Source organism: Chinchilla lanigera, unplaced genomic scaffold (genome assembly GCF_000276665.1).
Source record: "Chinchilla lanigera isolate Chin_1 unplaced genomic scaffold, ChiLan1.0 scaffold00063, whole genome shotgun sequence".
Lineage (NCBI taxonomy): Eukaryota > Metazoa > Chordata > Mammalia > Rodentia > Chinchillidae > Chinchilla > Chinchilla lanigera.
In genome coordinates this window covers 8981941-8997141 of record NW_004955464.1, presented here as the reverse complement: position 1 = coordinate 8997141, position 15201 = coordinate 8981941, and the positions used below count along the sequence as shown (strand labels likewise).

General features: G+C 34.2%; 1 protein-coding gene across 3 annotated transcripts in view; it reads right to left on the bottom strand.

Moving 5' to 3' along the window:
- The window catches only part of Agbl4 (ATP/GTP binding protein-like 4), a 1347784-nt gene that overhangs the window by 1198043 nt on the left and 134540 nt on the right, over window positions 1-15201 (bottom strand). For all 3 annotated transcript variants that reach the window (XM_013521735.1, XM_005398626.2, XM_005398625.1), the window contains exon 2: window positions 10722-10844. In XM_013521735.1, the coding sequence (XP_013377189.1) occupies window positions 10722-10836 (115 nt within the window). In that variant the 5' untranslated portion in view covers window positions 10837-10844. The remainder of the gene's footprint in view (window positions 1-10721; window positions 10845-15201) is intronic.

Sequence of the window (15201 nt, the reverse complement as noted above, 5' to 3'; positions counted from 1 at the left end):
TTTTCCCTTCCTTTTCTCCTTTCCCCATCCCAGTTTCTTTCCTTTTAAACAGTTTCTTCCCATTTCACAATATCTATTTTTTTTGTTTTTTTTTTTGTTTTTTTTTTTTTTGGTTTTTCTCCGGTACCAGGAACCGAACTCACGACCTTGCGCTTGCCAGGCAGGCGCTTTGCACAATATCTATTGTACATTTTGGATCTTATTTACTCCTCCAGCTTCTCATACTAGGGAGACAATATGACATTTACACACGTGAGTATGATCTATTTTATTTATGAGCATTGTCTTGAATTGCATCCATTTACCTATAAAAGTCTCAAGTTTATCCGTTATGGCTAAGTAGTACCCCACTGTATAAAAAAGATCATATCTTTTTTTATCCATTCCTCTGTTGATGAGCATTTGCTTTCTTGATATTAGGCATTTGTTTAGAAGAAAGATAAAATCTCAGTATTTAAAAATAGTACAAATTATGGCCGAGTGTGGTGGTGCACGCCTATAATCCCAGCACTGGGGAGGCGGAGGCAGGTGGATCATTGTGACCTCAAGACCAGCTTGGGCTACAAAGTGAGCTCCAGGCCAGCCAGAAGTGCATAGCGAGACCCTGTCTCAAAAAGACCAAAAAACAATTGGTACATGTTTGCAGTAAATGCAGTTTAAAGTCATCTTGAGGAATGATTACATGTATATATTATAGCTTGTTGCATTTTAAAGCCCCATCCCCCATTCTCTCCTTCTCCATTTCCCACCCTGATTTTCAATTCTTGTTGATCTTAGTTCATTTTATAGTCCATAATGTTTACATCAGTTGAGGTTATTAGGTTCCTATACATAGCATATCATTTTTCTTTCTTCTCTTTTCCCTCCTTAAAGCTCACCCTTGTTCCTTTGGTTCTCTGCCCTGTTGCACGAGATCAATCTCCATGTCCCCTTATATCCATCCTTGATTGTTGTTTTTTATTGTACTTTGCCTCTCTCAAATGAGAGATACCCCTCTGTGTTTGAGAAATGCAGCATGGGGTATTGTGGGAATTCACGATAGCTATATCTTTTTTAGTTTATTTCTTCATGTAGTACTGGATGTATTTCTTTCCTGGCCTATGTCAAATTATCACTCAAGATGTTTGTCTAGAGATATCTGTTATTTTTTCAGAGTAAAATCACTCAAAAAAGCAGTGGCATAAAATGACAATTTTATTATGCTAATCAATTTGTTTGGCCAAGAATATAGACAGAGCACAGAGGAAGATACCCCATGTAGTCTGGGCCTTCATCTTGGAAATCTTATAGGTAGTGGATATGACAATGTTTAAGCTGGTGTGTCTGGTTTATTTCAGTAAACATTACATTTTCCTACAAATGTCTCAAAATTGTCATTACTTATAGCTGAGTAGTATTCCATTACATACAGATATCAGTTTCTTTAGTCAATCATCTGTTGATAAGTAAAAGACAAATGTCTCAAATATGTTACTCTTTATAGCTGAGTAGTATTCTGCCATATACAGATACCACATTTTCTTTATCGAATCATCTGTGGATGGCTGCCTCCAGGATTTAACTATGGTGAATTGTGATGCTACAAACACCAGTATGCAAGTGCTGCTGTTGTATGATCTCCTAAGTTCTTTGGGAAAGATACTTAGAAGGGGGATAGCTAGGTCATATGGAGTTTCTAATTTCAGTTCTTTGAGAAAAGCTCCATACTGATTTATGTAATGGTACTGGTTTATATTCCTACCAACAATGAAGCAGGGTTTCTTTCTCACAAGTGAAACCAGTATTTGGTTTCTTTATTTCTTATCAATTGCTAATCTTTCTGGCATTACAGGGAATCTTATGGTAATTTCTATTCTCTAATGGGCAGAGATATTGAGCTTTTTTATAAATTTGTTGGCCATTTGTATTTCTTCCTCTGTGGAGTGTCTGTTCATTTCTCTTGCTCATTTGTTGACTGGATCTTTAAATTTTGATTACTGTTGTTTTTGAATTCTTTTTCTATTCTAGATGTCAGTCTTCTGACTGAGGTGTAGCTAGGAAAATTTTTTCCCATTCTGTAGGTTGTCTCTTCACTGTACTGATAAATTCTTTTGCTGTACAGAAGCTTCTTACTCTGATATAATCCTGTTTGTTGATTCTTGTTATTATTTCTTGTGCAATATAAATGCTGTTTGGAAAATCCTTTTCCATGCCTATGGCTACATGTATTTTACCTACTTTATCCTTCAATAGATTTAATTTTTCTATTTTAGTATTTAGATCTTAGATTCCCCCCCATGTCAATTTTAATGTAATATATGGTAAGAGATAAGGGCCCAATTTCATTCTTCTACAAAGGGATAACCAAGTTTCCTAACACCAACTGTTAAATAGGCTTTCTTCCAACATATGTTTTAGGGTTCTTTGTCAAAGATTACATAGTTGCATATGTCTGGAGAGGTATCTGTATCCTCAGTTCTGTTCCACAGATCCACATATATTTTTGTTCCAGTACCTATTTTTTATCACTATTTTTTATCACTACTGCTTTGTAGTATAGCTTGAAGTCTGGTATCACTAAGCCACCTGCTTTGCTCTTACCATCCAAAATTATTTTTGCTATTCTGGTCTCTTCAGGATCCATATGAATTTCAGGATTCTTTTCCCTAGTTCTAAAAAGTATTCTGTTGGTATTTTGATTGGGCTGCATTAAATCTGTATACAACTTTGACAATATTAGTTTGGCCTATCAAGGGGCAAGGGATATCTTTTAATTTTCTGATGCCTTTTAAAATCTCCTTTTTCAGAGGACTGTAGTTTTCCTTGTATTTCACTTTATTTTTTCCTAAACATTTCATTTTTCTTGAAGCTACTGTACATGGTATTGTTTTCATAATTTCTTTCTCATCCCATTCACTGTTGGTGTACATAAATTCTAATGACTTTTGTATGTTGATCCTATATCCTGCTACATTGCTGAAGTTTGTTATTAATCCTAAGAGGTTTTTGGTGGAGTTCTTTGTGTATTCCAAATAAAGTATTATATCATTTACAAATAATGATAATTTGCCTTTTTCTTTTGGTTTCTTGTTCTTGTCTAAATTCTCTGGCTAATGTTTCAAGTACTATGTTGAGTAGAAGTGGTGATAGTGGACATATTTCTCTTGTTCCTGTTTTTGTAAGGAATGCTTTGAGTATTTCCCCATTTAGTATTATGTTGGCTGTAAGTGTGTCACAAATAGCTTTAATCATATTCAGGTACTGTCCTTCTATATCTGTTTTCTTCAGGGTTTTTTTTTTAATCACAAAGACATGTTGGATTTTGTCAAAAGCCTTTTCTGTATCTATTGTTATGATCATATAGATTTTGCTCTTGTTTCTGTTTATGTGGTGTATTACATTTATTGACCTACATATATTGAACCATCCTTGTACCTCTGGGATAAAACCTACCTGATCATGATGTGTATCCATTTTGCACTCCACTTGCTAATGTCTTGTTCAGTAATTTTGCATCTTTGTTCCTAAAGACTAACTTATAGTTTATTTTTGGGCTGGGTCTTTATCCCGTTTTGAGATCTGGATGCTACTGATTTCCATATAAGTTTGGGAGCACTCCATTCTTATCATTTTATTTGAAGAGCTTGAGAAGTATTTGTGATATAACATATTAAATTTTTTAGAATTTAGCAGTGAATCTATCAGGTCCCAGGATTTTTTAGTTGGTAGGTTCTTTATTGCCATGTCAATTTCATTGCTTGTTGTTGGTTTTTAAGCAAGTTCATGTCATCTTGGAGTAGGTTTGGAAATTTGTGTATGTAAGAATCTATTTCTTCAAATTTTGCTAACTTGTTGGAATACTATTTTTCTCTTTTTTGTCTTTTTGAGACAGGCTCTCACTGTGCCACTCAGGCTGGCCTTGAGCTCATTTTGCAGCCCAGGGTGGTCTCAAACTCACAAAGGTCCTCCTGCTTCAGCCTTCCAAGTGCTGGGATTACAAATATGCATGGAATATAATTTTTAAACATAGTACATTCTAAGTTTTGGCAGTATCTGTTTGTTGGGAACCACTACAAAGTGGCTCTGAGCAGGATTTAATATTAACCAATTGGCTTTCTGTATTTACTTGTGAGTTGTCTGAAGCTTAGGCACCTTCTCTGACAAAGATAAGGCTACAGCTGAAGACGTTTGGCACCAACCCCAATTACTACAAGAAGATTGCAGCTGCAGGCCCCACACTCCTACAATAAACACCAACCTAAAGATAAGATTTCGATTATGTCAATCTCCTGATTGACATAATTTACTGCTTGGAAAAATTCTCCCAAGGTCCTGCAAGATTCCCGCATTTTCTTGAGTATCCTCTCCCTTTGTTTGAAAACTAATAAATACGGGCCACCCGGAGAAGTCTTTGGCTAACTCAGAGAATACTGAAGCTGTAAGAGAGTTAGTCCCTCCTGGTGCCCTAAAATCATTGCTTTTGTCTGCATTTATTTAAGCCTTTGCCATCCACTTGCTTGAGAGATTACAGGCCTAATCATCCTGCAATAACTTAGGGTTACTTAACCCAGTTTTTGATATCTGTTGTGATTTCACCTTTATCATTTCTATTTGCCTTGATATAAGTCTTCTTCTGACTTTCTCTTGGTAAGTCTGGCTAATGGCTTATCTATTTTATTTATTGTTTCAGAGAACGAGCTCTTTGACTCAATGATATTTTTATTGGTTTTTAAGTTCAATTTCATTGATTTCTACTCTCATCTTCATAATTTCCCTGCTTAATTTTAGTTTGAAACAGGCATCTTATTTCACAATCATATTAATATTTTTCATAAAGTCATTTATTTGGGCTTGCTCTGTTTTCCAAATGCAAGAATTTTTGTGATGAATTTTCCTCTTAGAACTGCTTTCATAGTTTTGCAAAGGTTTCACCGAGTTATAATAATACTATCATTAAACTGCAGAAATGTTACAACTTCTTTGATTTCTTCTCCACACTATTAATGGTTTAAGAGTATGTCATTAATTTTCCAGTTTTTGCTTTCCCTAAAATTTATTCTCTCAATGATTTCTGTTTTCATTGCACACTAGTCTGATAGTATGCGTGGGGTAATTTCAATTCTTATATATTTACTTAAGCAGGTTTGTGTATTAGTATGTGATTTATTTTTGGAAAAGTACCATCTGCTTCTGAATAGAAGATATATTCTTTTGTAAAGGGGTGGAATACTCTGTAAGTATGTATTAAATCCATAAGCTGAAGAACATAGTTTGGCTCTGACATATCTTTATGGATTTCCTGTTTACTAGATACACCTCTTTGTGACAGTAGGGTGTTAAAATCACCTACATAAATGTGCTAGTGTTTATTAGAACTTTTGATTTGAGCAATTTTTGTTTGATGAATATAGTTGTTCCAATATTTGGTGCATATATGTTTATCAGTCTTTTCTTTTTTGGGGGGGCATTTTTTTTTATTTTAAAGATAAAAGGAGGGAAACATTAACAGACATACAACCTTTTACAACATATCACAAGCACAATACAGACAATACAGAGTTACAAACAAAGTGGTAGGGAATTAACAATGGTGGTTGTATTACATATTGCTATCTTCAAAGTGGCTTCTCATGAAAACAGATATAGACATGCAATACTGGTCAACCAAAGACTCACTGACAGTTTCTTTCAGCATAGAAATAGAAGACAGACACTGTGAAATGATAGGAAACCACTGAAGAGTAAAGGGCTTCTGGGATGTGGGAAAAGAGAAGGGAAAGAAGGAGAAATTTTGTATGCATGTATATACAGGATAGATAACATGGTTAGTCTTATCTTTTCTTGATTGTGCCCTTAACTAGTATGTAATGACTTTCTTTGTTTCTTCCAATTAATTTCTCAAGGAGGCTACCTTTAATCTAGTGAATATTGGCCATTTGTCAAAGATCCAAAAGCTGAATGTTCAGCCTGGGATATAGCTCAGCGGCACAGCGCCTGCCTGGCAAGCGCAAGGTCCTGAGTTTGATTCCTGGTACCAAAACAAAAACCCCAAAAGCTGAATGCTCCTGGGGTTGTTTCTACACCCGTTATTCTGCTCCACTGATCCACTTATCTGTTTTTGTGCCCTTATGATGCTGGCAGTTTTGTCATACAACTTGAAATGACAATTGTGATGCCTCCTGCTTTGCAATTATTGCTGAAGATTGCCTTAGCTACTCTCAGTTACCTCTAGTTCAGTATGAATTTTAGAACTGTGATTGCTATTTCGTTGAAGAATATTTTCAGTATTTTGATTGGGATTGCATTAAGCCCATAAATCGGGTTTTGTAACATGACCATTTTGACAATATTGGTTCTGTCTATCCATGAACAAGGAAAATCTTCTGTTCTAATGTCCTCTTTGACCTACTTTTGAAGAGTACCATGCTCTTCCTTGTGAAGGTCATTTACTTCCTTTGCTAGGGTAACTCCTAAATATTTATATTTTCCTGAATTTATTGCACATGGTAATGTTTTCTTACTTTTATCTGGGTGGGTTCATGATTAGTGGACATAAATGCTATTGATTTTTGTTTGATTTCATACACAGCTACATTGTAGAGTTTGATAATTAGTTGTAGGTATCTTTTGGTAGAATTTTACAACCTTGTATATAATTCATCATGACATCTCTGAACAAAGATAATTTGACTTCTTCACTTCTTTGGTAACAGGAATCAAACTCAGGACCTTGTGCTTGCCAGGCAGGCGCTGTGCCATTGAGCAACCTTGCATATAATGCATCACGACATCTCTGAACAAAGATAGTTTGACTTTATTTCTTTCTCTTGCATGATTTCTTTGGCTGACATTTTAAGTACTATACTGTATGGCAGTGGTGACAGTGTATATCCCTGATTTTAGAGGAGTACCTATCAGTTCTTCTCCATTTAATGCAATTTTGATAGTAGGTTTGTTGTAAATAACTTTTATAAGATTGACATAAGGCCTTTTGGGGCCTATTATCTTCAGGCTTTTTCTAATGAATGGATGTTGGATTTTTTGTCAAAAGCTTTTACTGTTTCTATCCAGAAGATCACATGATTACATTTATTGATTCGCAGATGCTGAACCACTCTTGTATTTGTGCAATGAAGATTACTTGGTCCTGATTTATGATATTTTTAACAATTTTCTGCTTTCTGTTTGCCAGTATCTTTTTGATGATTTTTGCATCTATGTTCATTAAAGAGATTGGTGGTAATTTTCTTTTAAGTTGAAATCTTGACTGGATTTGGGTAATGCTAACTTCCAGGAATGAGTTCAAGACTTCTCTTTCCTTTTCAATTTTATTAAAGAGTCTGAGGAGTACTGACATTAGATATTCTCTCTGAAGTTCCTGTGGAATACAAAGGTGAATCCACTGGATCCTACTCTTATCTTAGTAGGTTTATTTTTATTAGTTTAATTTAATTGTCTTACTGTATTATTCAGGGTATTTATATCATTTTAGTTAAGTTCTGATAATTCACACATATCTAGGAATCTATCCATTTCCTCTGGATTGTCCAGTTTAATGGTGTACAGGTTTGCAAACGCTGCTAATCTGGATGTGAACAGTGCATATTGTGATTATGCTTTTTTCATTTCTAATTATAAGGAAATGAGGTCTTGTCTTTGCTTTTTTGGTAGGGTTTTTCTGAATTGTTTATTCTTTCAAAAATACATATTATTCATAGATGTGTGTGTGTTTACTCATTAAATTGTACTCGTCTTTATAGTTTCCCTCCTTGTACTAGCTTTTGAATTTTTTTTTTTTTTGTGGTATTAAGGATTGAACTTATGACCTTGCACTTGCCAGGCAGGCACTTATCCCCAACCCTTATACTAGCTTCTGATTTAAGTTGTTCTGGTATGTCTACAACATTGAAGTACATCATTAGTTCATTTATTTGGTCTTGCTCTGTTTTTCTAAAGTGGGCCTTCACAGCTATAAGCATCCTTGTTAGGACTACTTTCATTTTGTCTCATAGGTTCTGATATGTTGCAGTAGCATTATTCTTTGATTCTGCATACTGTCTAATTTCTTCCATGATCCATTGATTACTTAAGAGTGTATTGTTTCCTCTCCATGTGTTCTCATAATTTCTGTGGTTTCACTCTCAAATGATTTCTAGTTTTGATGCAATATGATAGGATAATATACATGGGATAATTTCAATTTTTGTACTTATTTAAACATGCTTTGTGGACTAGTATGTGGTCTACTTTGGAGAAAGATTCATGTGCTGCTGATAAGAATATATTGAATTGTTGGGTAGAACACTGTGCAGAAATCGATTAAGTTAATTTGTTCAAAGTTTTGTACAGCTCTGCTAATTTTGTCTAGTTGACCTACTTGTAACAGCGAGGTATTCAGGTTCTCCAATATAATTGGGTTAATGTTTATCTGATGTTTTCGGACCAGTAGTGCTTCTTTTATTAGGTTGCATATCCCAATATTTGGTGCATATTTACAATTATCATTTCTTTCTGTTGAATTGTTCCCTTAACCAATACATAATGACCTTCTTTGCCATATCTGATCAGTTTTGGCTTAAAGTCCACTTTGGGATACAAATCTTACAAAGATTCAGATGTCTATCACTGGATGGAATTTATAGGCCTCCAAAAAGATAAGCTGGAACATGTACTGTAAGTTAAAGAACATACGGAAGCCATGAATGAGTTTCAGGGATATGGAAGCTGTGTGTGAGTCCTACAGCATGGGTTTTCTCTTAACAACTCTAAACTGCCTATAGCAATTGCTGTACCTTTTCATTAACACCCTCTTATTATATTTTCTTTTCATTTTGGATAATTCTCTTTACTGCCTCACTTTTGCTTCTTCAGATCCTCATCTAAATATACAACATTTAATTAAATATCATACCCTGAGATACAGACATATGTGTTAAGATTAAACACTTATGGGTTTGTCTGTACTGGAAATTCATGAAATTCTCCCAGGTGTACTTTATATAATCAATTGTTTACATGCTGTGGGTAAAAATATACATTATTCACTTGATGATTATGTGGTTAAAATAGGTAATTTCTTGTACGGAGCTTTTGGGTAAGGGATGAAAAATGATGAGTATAGTTAAGGAAAACATGTTCTAGGATAGGAATGTAGATTAATTCAGTCTTTAGTTAACTCAACACAATACCTACTCTCACAAAGGTATTATTCTAAAGGGACTTCAGGTCTTTAATTGAGGTAAAAAAGAACCAAAGATATTTTGTAGGCACGAAGTATATCCCAGAAGAGATATCCCTACAAGGGAAGAAGGTGGGAAAGGAGGAGAGAGGAAGGAAAGGGCGTTGTCCTAATTATATATATAATATCAGATCTTACTAGAAAGACATTATAATACTGAGTTTTGAGTTGATTGTGTCCCCTCAAAATTCATTCATTAAAATCATAACCCCAAGAACCTTAGAATGTGACTTTACTTGGGAAAAGTTTTACAGATTTAATCAAGTTAAAGTAAAAAATTAAAGTAGGTCAGAAAATAGTATAACTAACCCATCTATAAGAAGAGCTATTTGGAGACACACAGAAAGAACACCATATGAAGATGAAGGCAGACATCAGGGGGATGGTACTACTAATTAAGGAATATCAAACACTGCTAACAATCCATCAGAAGATAAGGGATAAGAATGGGAGAGGTTCTTCCACAGAACACTTAGAAGGAACCAGCTCTGCTAATACCTTGGTCTCAGACTTTTGGTTTCCAAGACTAGGAACTAATAAATACCTGTTGTTTAACCCACTCACTTGGTAGTACCTTGGTATGCCTCCCATACCAAACTAATACAATATGGAATACTTGAAAAGCAAAGCATTGCATAAACAAAAGCTTGGGATATAGTTTAATGGTAGACCAATGTTCAGCATGCTGTGGGACTGGGTTCAATTCCCAGCATCCCAAAACAGTGAGAAAAAAATATTTATTTCAAAAAAAAACATTCCACCTATTTGGTACAAATAACCATGTTTCATGGCTCAGAGAACTTTTATAAAAACTTACTCTGGGATATCTGTTTAGGTAGGCATACATACATTAAACATGGATACATACATGCATGCACTGCATACACATGGATTTTCTACACAACTAAAGGATATTAGTGATTATTTACATGATAACATCATGTTCACATTTTTCATTAATATTCTCAAAACATTCACTGGATCTCCTATTTGCCTTTCAGATTGTATGGCTCAGATCAGAAAAAGATTAGCAAGAATAAACTCAAACTGAATGAGAACATATAACCCAGTCTTGATATCCCCCCTCAGAATATCCATAGTATGTATCAATTATGAGGCAATATTACTTTTTGTCTTTTTTGTATTAAATTGAATCTCTCCTCTATATATTTTTTAAATAGAGAAATATCCTTTCTCCCATAAACTAAGTTTTGTAAGCATGTCCTACAAAGTCAGGCATACAATATTCATGAAATAACAATTTATATATAGTGAAATCATTCTTTTATCCAAAAATAATATTATCAATTATATTTCAATCACTTATAGCAATAAAAATTTATATTTTGAGCTTAATTCCCTCAGAATAAACTTTTCCAAACAACTTGTTCCATTATGGTAAAATATTAATTAGGCTGAATCCCACTGAATTGTCAAGTAAAACTGGATTCTCATAAAAGCCTTACAAGACAAACTCAAATGCCAACTTTTTTAATACACTTACCACTTTCAAAGCAAGCATCAAAAATAAGATGTCCTTTCTTGGGCTGTCCACAGTATCCAGCTGGAAGCACCGTATATTTGTTGACATTTCCTCCAATAACATCATCATTTCCCATATTGTTACCTATTTTTTTTCAAAAGAGACCATATTAAACAGAAGTCAGAGCTTACTTAGCAACAGAAATCCAATAAGATTTATAACAGTAATTTATCTTTCTTCCCATGCATTGAGTGGGAAAAAATATCCAGGCAAAAATAGATTAACTACATATTGCAGTACACTAGAAAAAGGATACATTTTAAAATCAAAAAGATATGGGCTGAGACATCACCTGTAGTTCAAACAACTTCTCTGTGAGCCAGTGTAATCAACTTAAAATGCTTGAAAAAGAAAAAAAAGGAAACCCACGTTGCAGAGTGTGGTAAAAGAATTCAATTTTTTATTAAGTTTATTGGTACAATTTAGATATAAATATCATATTCATCATAGGGAGTGTGTAACTGTGTATGATGTATCTTGATTCCTCTTTTTTGCCAGTCCCCTCCTCTCTTCAACCCTTCTCATTACAAAGCTTTATTTACTTTTTATCCTTCTTTTATAGTTTTTTCCTTCCTTTTTTACCCCCTCCTTAGTTTCACTTTCCTTTTGAACAATTTCTTCCTATTTTACAATATCTATTGTACATTTTGATCCTAATTTATTCTTTCAACTTCTCACACTAGGGAGACAATGTGCTGTTTACATGTGTCCAATTTATTTCACTTAGAAGTTGGTCCTAAGGTATATCTACTTACCTAGAAATATCTCAAATTTATCCTTCCTTATGACAGAGTAGTATATCATTGTATAAAAAGCCCACATCTTTTTTATTCACTCCTTGGTTCATGGGCATTTGGGTTGTTTCCAAGATTTAGCTATTACAAATTGTGCTGCTATACACATTGGTGCACATATATCACAGTTATATTTTAATTACCCTGGGAAGATACCTAGAAGGGGAATAGCTGGGTCAAATGGGAACTCTAATCCTAGCTTTTTAAGGAATCTCCACACTGATTTCCATAGTGGTTGCACCATTCTACACTCCCACCAACAATGGAGAAGGGTTCCTTTTTCTACACAGCCCCTCTGGCATTTGTTATTGGTTGATTTCCTGATGATAGACACTTTTTCTGCAGTGAGATGGAATCTCAGCATTGTTTTAATTTGCACCTCTCAAAAGATCAGTGATGTTGAACATTTTTATGTACTTATTTACCATTTGTATTTCTTCATGTGAGAAGTGTATAGTTATATTAGATGCTCATTTTTTGACTGGGCCTTTAAAATTAGGGTGTCTGATTCTTTTTAATTCTTTACATGTTCTAGATATTAGTCCTTTGTCTGAGAGACAACTAGCTAAAGATTTTTCCCACTCTGTGGGTTGCCTTTATACTCTGTTAGTAGTTTAAAAGAATTCAATTTTTAAAAACTACAGTCATCATTGAAAGCCAAAAGATGTTCATTAAATTGCATCAAATATCTAATAAGTGGTAAGTATATAATTTTTCAAAAGTATGTATTCAGTTATTTTAACTAGAATAAAGCAACTGCTCAATAAATAGTATAACTTTAAAATATTCCTTCTTCAGAAATAATTTGAGAACTGTTAAATTAGGATAAAAGTTCTATTTCCTAAGATAAACTTAAATTTTAAAAATGTTTAATGGTTTTACTTCCACTTAAGATGTAGAAAAACAAAAAGAACAGTACTTTTAACTTAACAAGAAATATCCCAAGTATAAAACTGTAGCTTTCTCAAACCCATTAAAAAAACTAAGGTAACATATGTTTGTGATACTGGTATGCTGCTACTGTTCTATTTTTTTTGTTTGTTTGTTTCTCATTTACTACTCTATTTAAAATAAAAAAAACTAAGGGGCTGGGGATTTAGCTCAGCGGCAAAAGCGCCTGCCTGGCAAGTGCAAGGTCGTGAGTTCGGTTCCTGGTACTGGAGAAAAACCAAAAAAAAAATAAAAAATAAAAAATAAAAAAATAAAAAAAACTAAGATAACAAAGCAACAAAATAATCCGACATCAAAGGAATGTAAAGCTCCACCACAAAGACAGGATGCAAGCACTGACTGTTCTGTAAAAAAGAACAGAAAGAAAAGCTTGGTAAAATGCATCCGACACAATTAAGGGAATTTTTAATTAGAGGTTTAGTATAACCAATATGGGCTGAGTGCTGGGATGCATGGCTACAATCCCAGCACTCTTGGAGGTTCAGGCAAAAGGACTGCAATTTCAAGCACAGCCTGGAAAATTTAAAGACTTAGTGAAATCCTATCTCAACATCTTAATAACTAAAAATATAAATAAAAGGGGACCAGGAAATATAGTTCAGTGCAAATGCACTGAGTACTGCTGATCGTAGCACAGAAAAACTGGTAGCCATAAATACCTAATGATTTCACACCCCTTTACAGATATTTCTGTACAGTTCTCCACAGGTATTCAAGTGAAAGATTAGGGTTAGGACACTAGACAAGAAAATGCCTTTTTTTGTGGTACTTGCCTAGAGAGAGATACTGGTTTCTCTCATAGAAAAGACACAAAACTACTAATTCTCTTGTCTCTTATGAGAAAGACAGTCTTATGCTACTAGTGGGAAAAACAAACTGTATCATCTTAGTGCACAAATGAGAAATTTCATGAAAAAGAACAAAAGACATATTTCCTACAATGTAAAGATAGACATGAGTTCAATATTTTATATTAACATTTTTAGATAGTTTTTCACAGGAGCAGAAAACTGTTTCACACAAGACCCATCAAATATTCAAGACAGTTTCGTGCAATGGGAAAGAGGTAACTGAAAAAACTCCACACCAACACTACAGCATATATGGCCTAAGACTGAGGCTAGACAAGTATAATAGAAAACAATCTTGCTCTGTAAACACTAAACTAGTAAGCACTGAATAATAAGCAATAGTAATCTTTCTCTAGAGTGTGAACAGAAGAATGGAAGGAACAACCTGTAGCACAGCTACCCAGGAAAGGGCAGGATTTTGAGTACAGCAGAATATTGAGGAAAACTTCTCACTCAGCAGCCCACTTCCCTCAAAAATAAAGTAACACTGGAAGAAGTTAAAGCCAGTGGCAAACTGTAAGTAAAAATAAAAGCAATAAAACTCAAATCTGGCTGAACTCCTGAATAGGTTGATACATGTCCCCAAAGAAAATGACCCAGTAAAGGACAATATGCATCTCCTGTGACATATAGCATCTTTTCTACTAGTTTACATTACATATCCAATATTTAATCATAAATTGTAGATTATAAAACTTTTAAGACTGCATCTAGAAAAAAAAAGTATGAACTATAGTAAAAAACTAACCAGATATTGGAAATATCACACAATAAACTGTTAAAAGTAATAGAAATCTCTTATTTTTATTTTTTTTTAAATTTTATTTTAAAGAGAGTAGTGGTTCCAGTAGAAAGGAAAACAAAATGCAAGAACAAATGAGAAATTTCAACAATAGGAAAACACCATGATAATGAGCCAAAAGAAAGTTACAAAACTAAAAGCACAGTAACAGACAAAAGAATATCTTCAATGCATTCATCAGTAGACTTGACATAGCTGAAGAATGAATCTGTGAAACCTAAATCAATAAAAAATAACCTGAACATAAACAAAAAGAGAAATTTAAACAGGAAAAAAAGAGAACATTGGAAACAAGAGCTATAGAGAAGACATGAGAGAAAATGTAGGGCGGTCTGGGCGCAAGTAAAGCTCGGACTCGATCCGTGGGACCACCAGCTCTTGGAGTACTGGCTCACTCCGCACAGAGCCCTCACAGGGAGGGCCCACATGCAAACAGAACAGATGATCTTTAACTCAATCTAAGGAAAGGAATCTATGACAAACCAACATCCGACATCATACTAAAGGAATAAAAACTGAAAGCTTTCACTTTAAAATCAGGAACAAGACATCAATGTCCAGCGTCACTACTCCTATTCAATATAGTTCTGGAAACACTAGCCAGAGCAATTACACAAGAGAGAAATAAAAGGAATGAGGATAGGAAAAGAAGAAGTTAAATTACCATTATTCTCAGACAACATGCTAGCCAGCATAGAAGACCCCAAAAACTCCACCAAAAGACTTCTCAATTTAATAACTAAATTAATTAACATTACTTAAAATAGTCCTCTTAAAAATCAATAGCATTCCTCTACACAAACAACAAACTCACTGAGAGAGTAATTAGGGAAAATCCCAAACTCACAATGACATACAAAACTTTAATACTTAGGAATCAATCTCACAAAGGAAGAACAAGGTCAATACAGTAAAAATTATAGTACTCTGAAAAAAATGAGATCAAATCAGATTTCAGAAAATGGATGATACTTCTTGATTGTGGATAGGAAGAACAAAGATTGTGAAAATGACCATACTCCCAAAACTGTTACACAGATTCA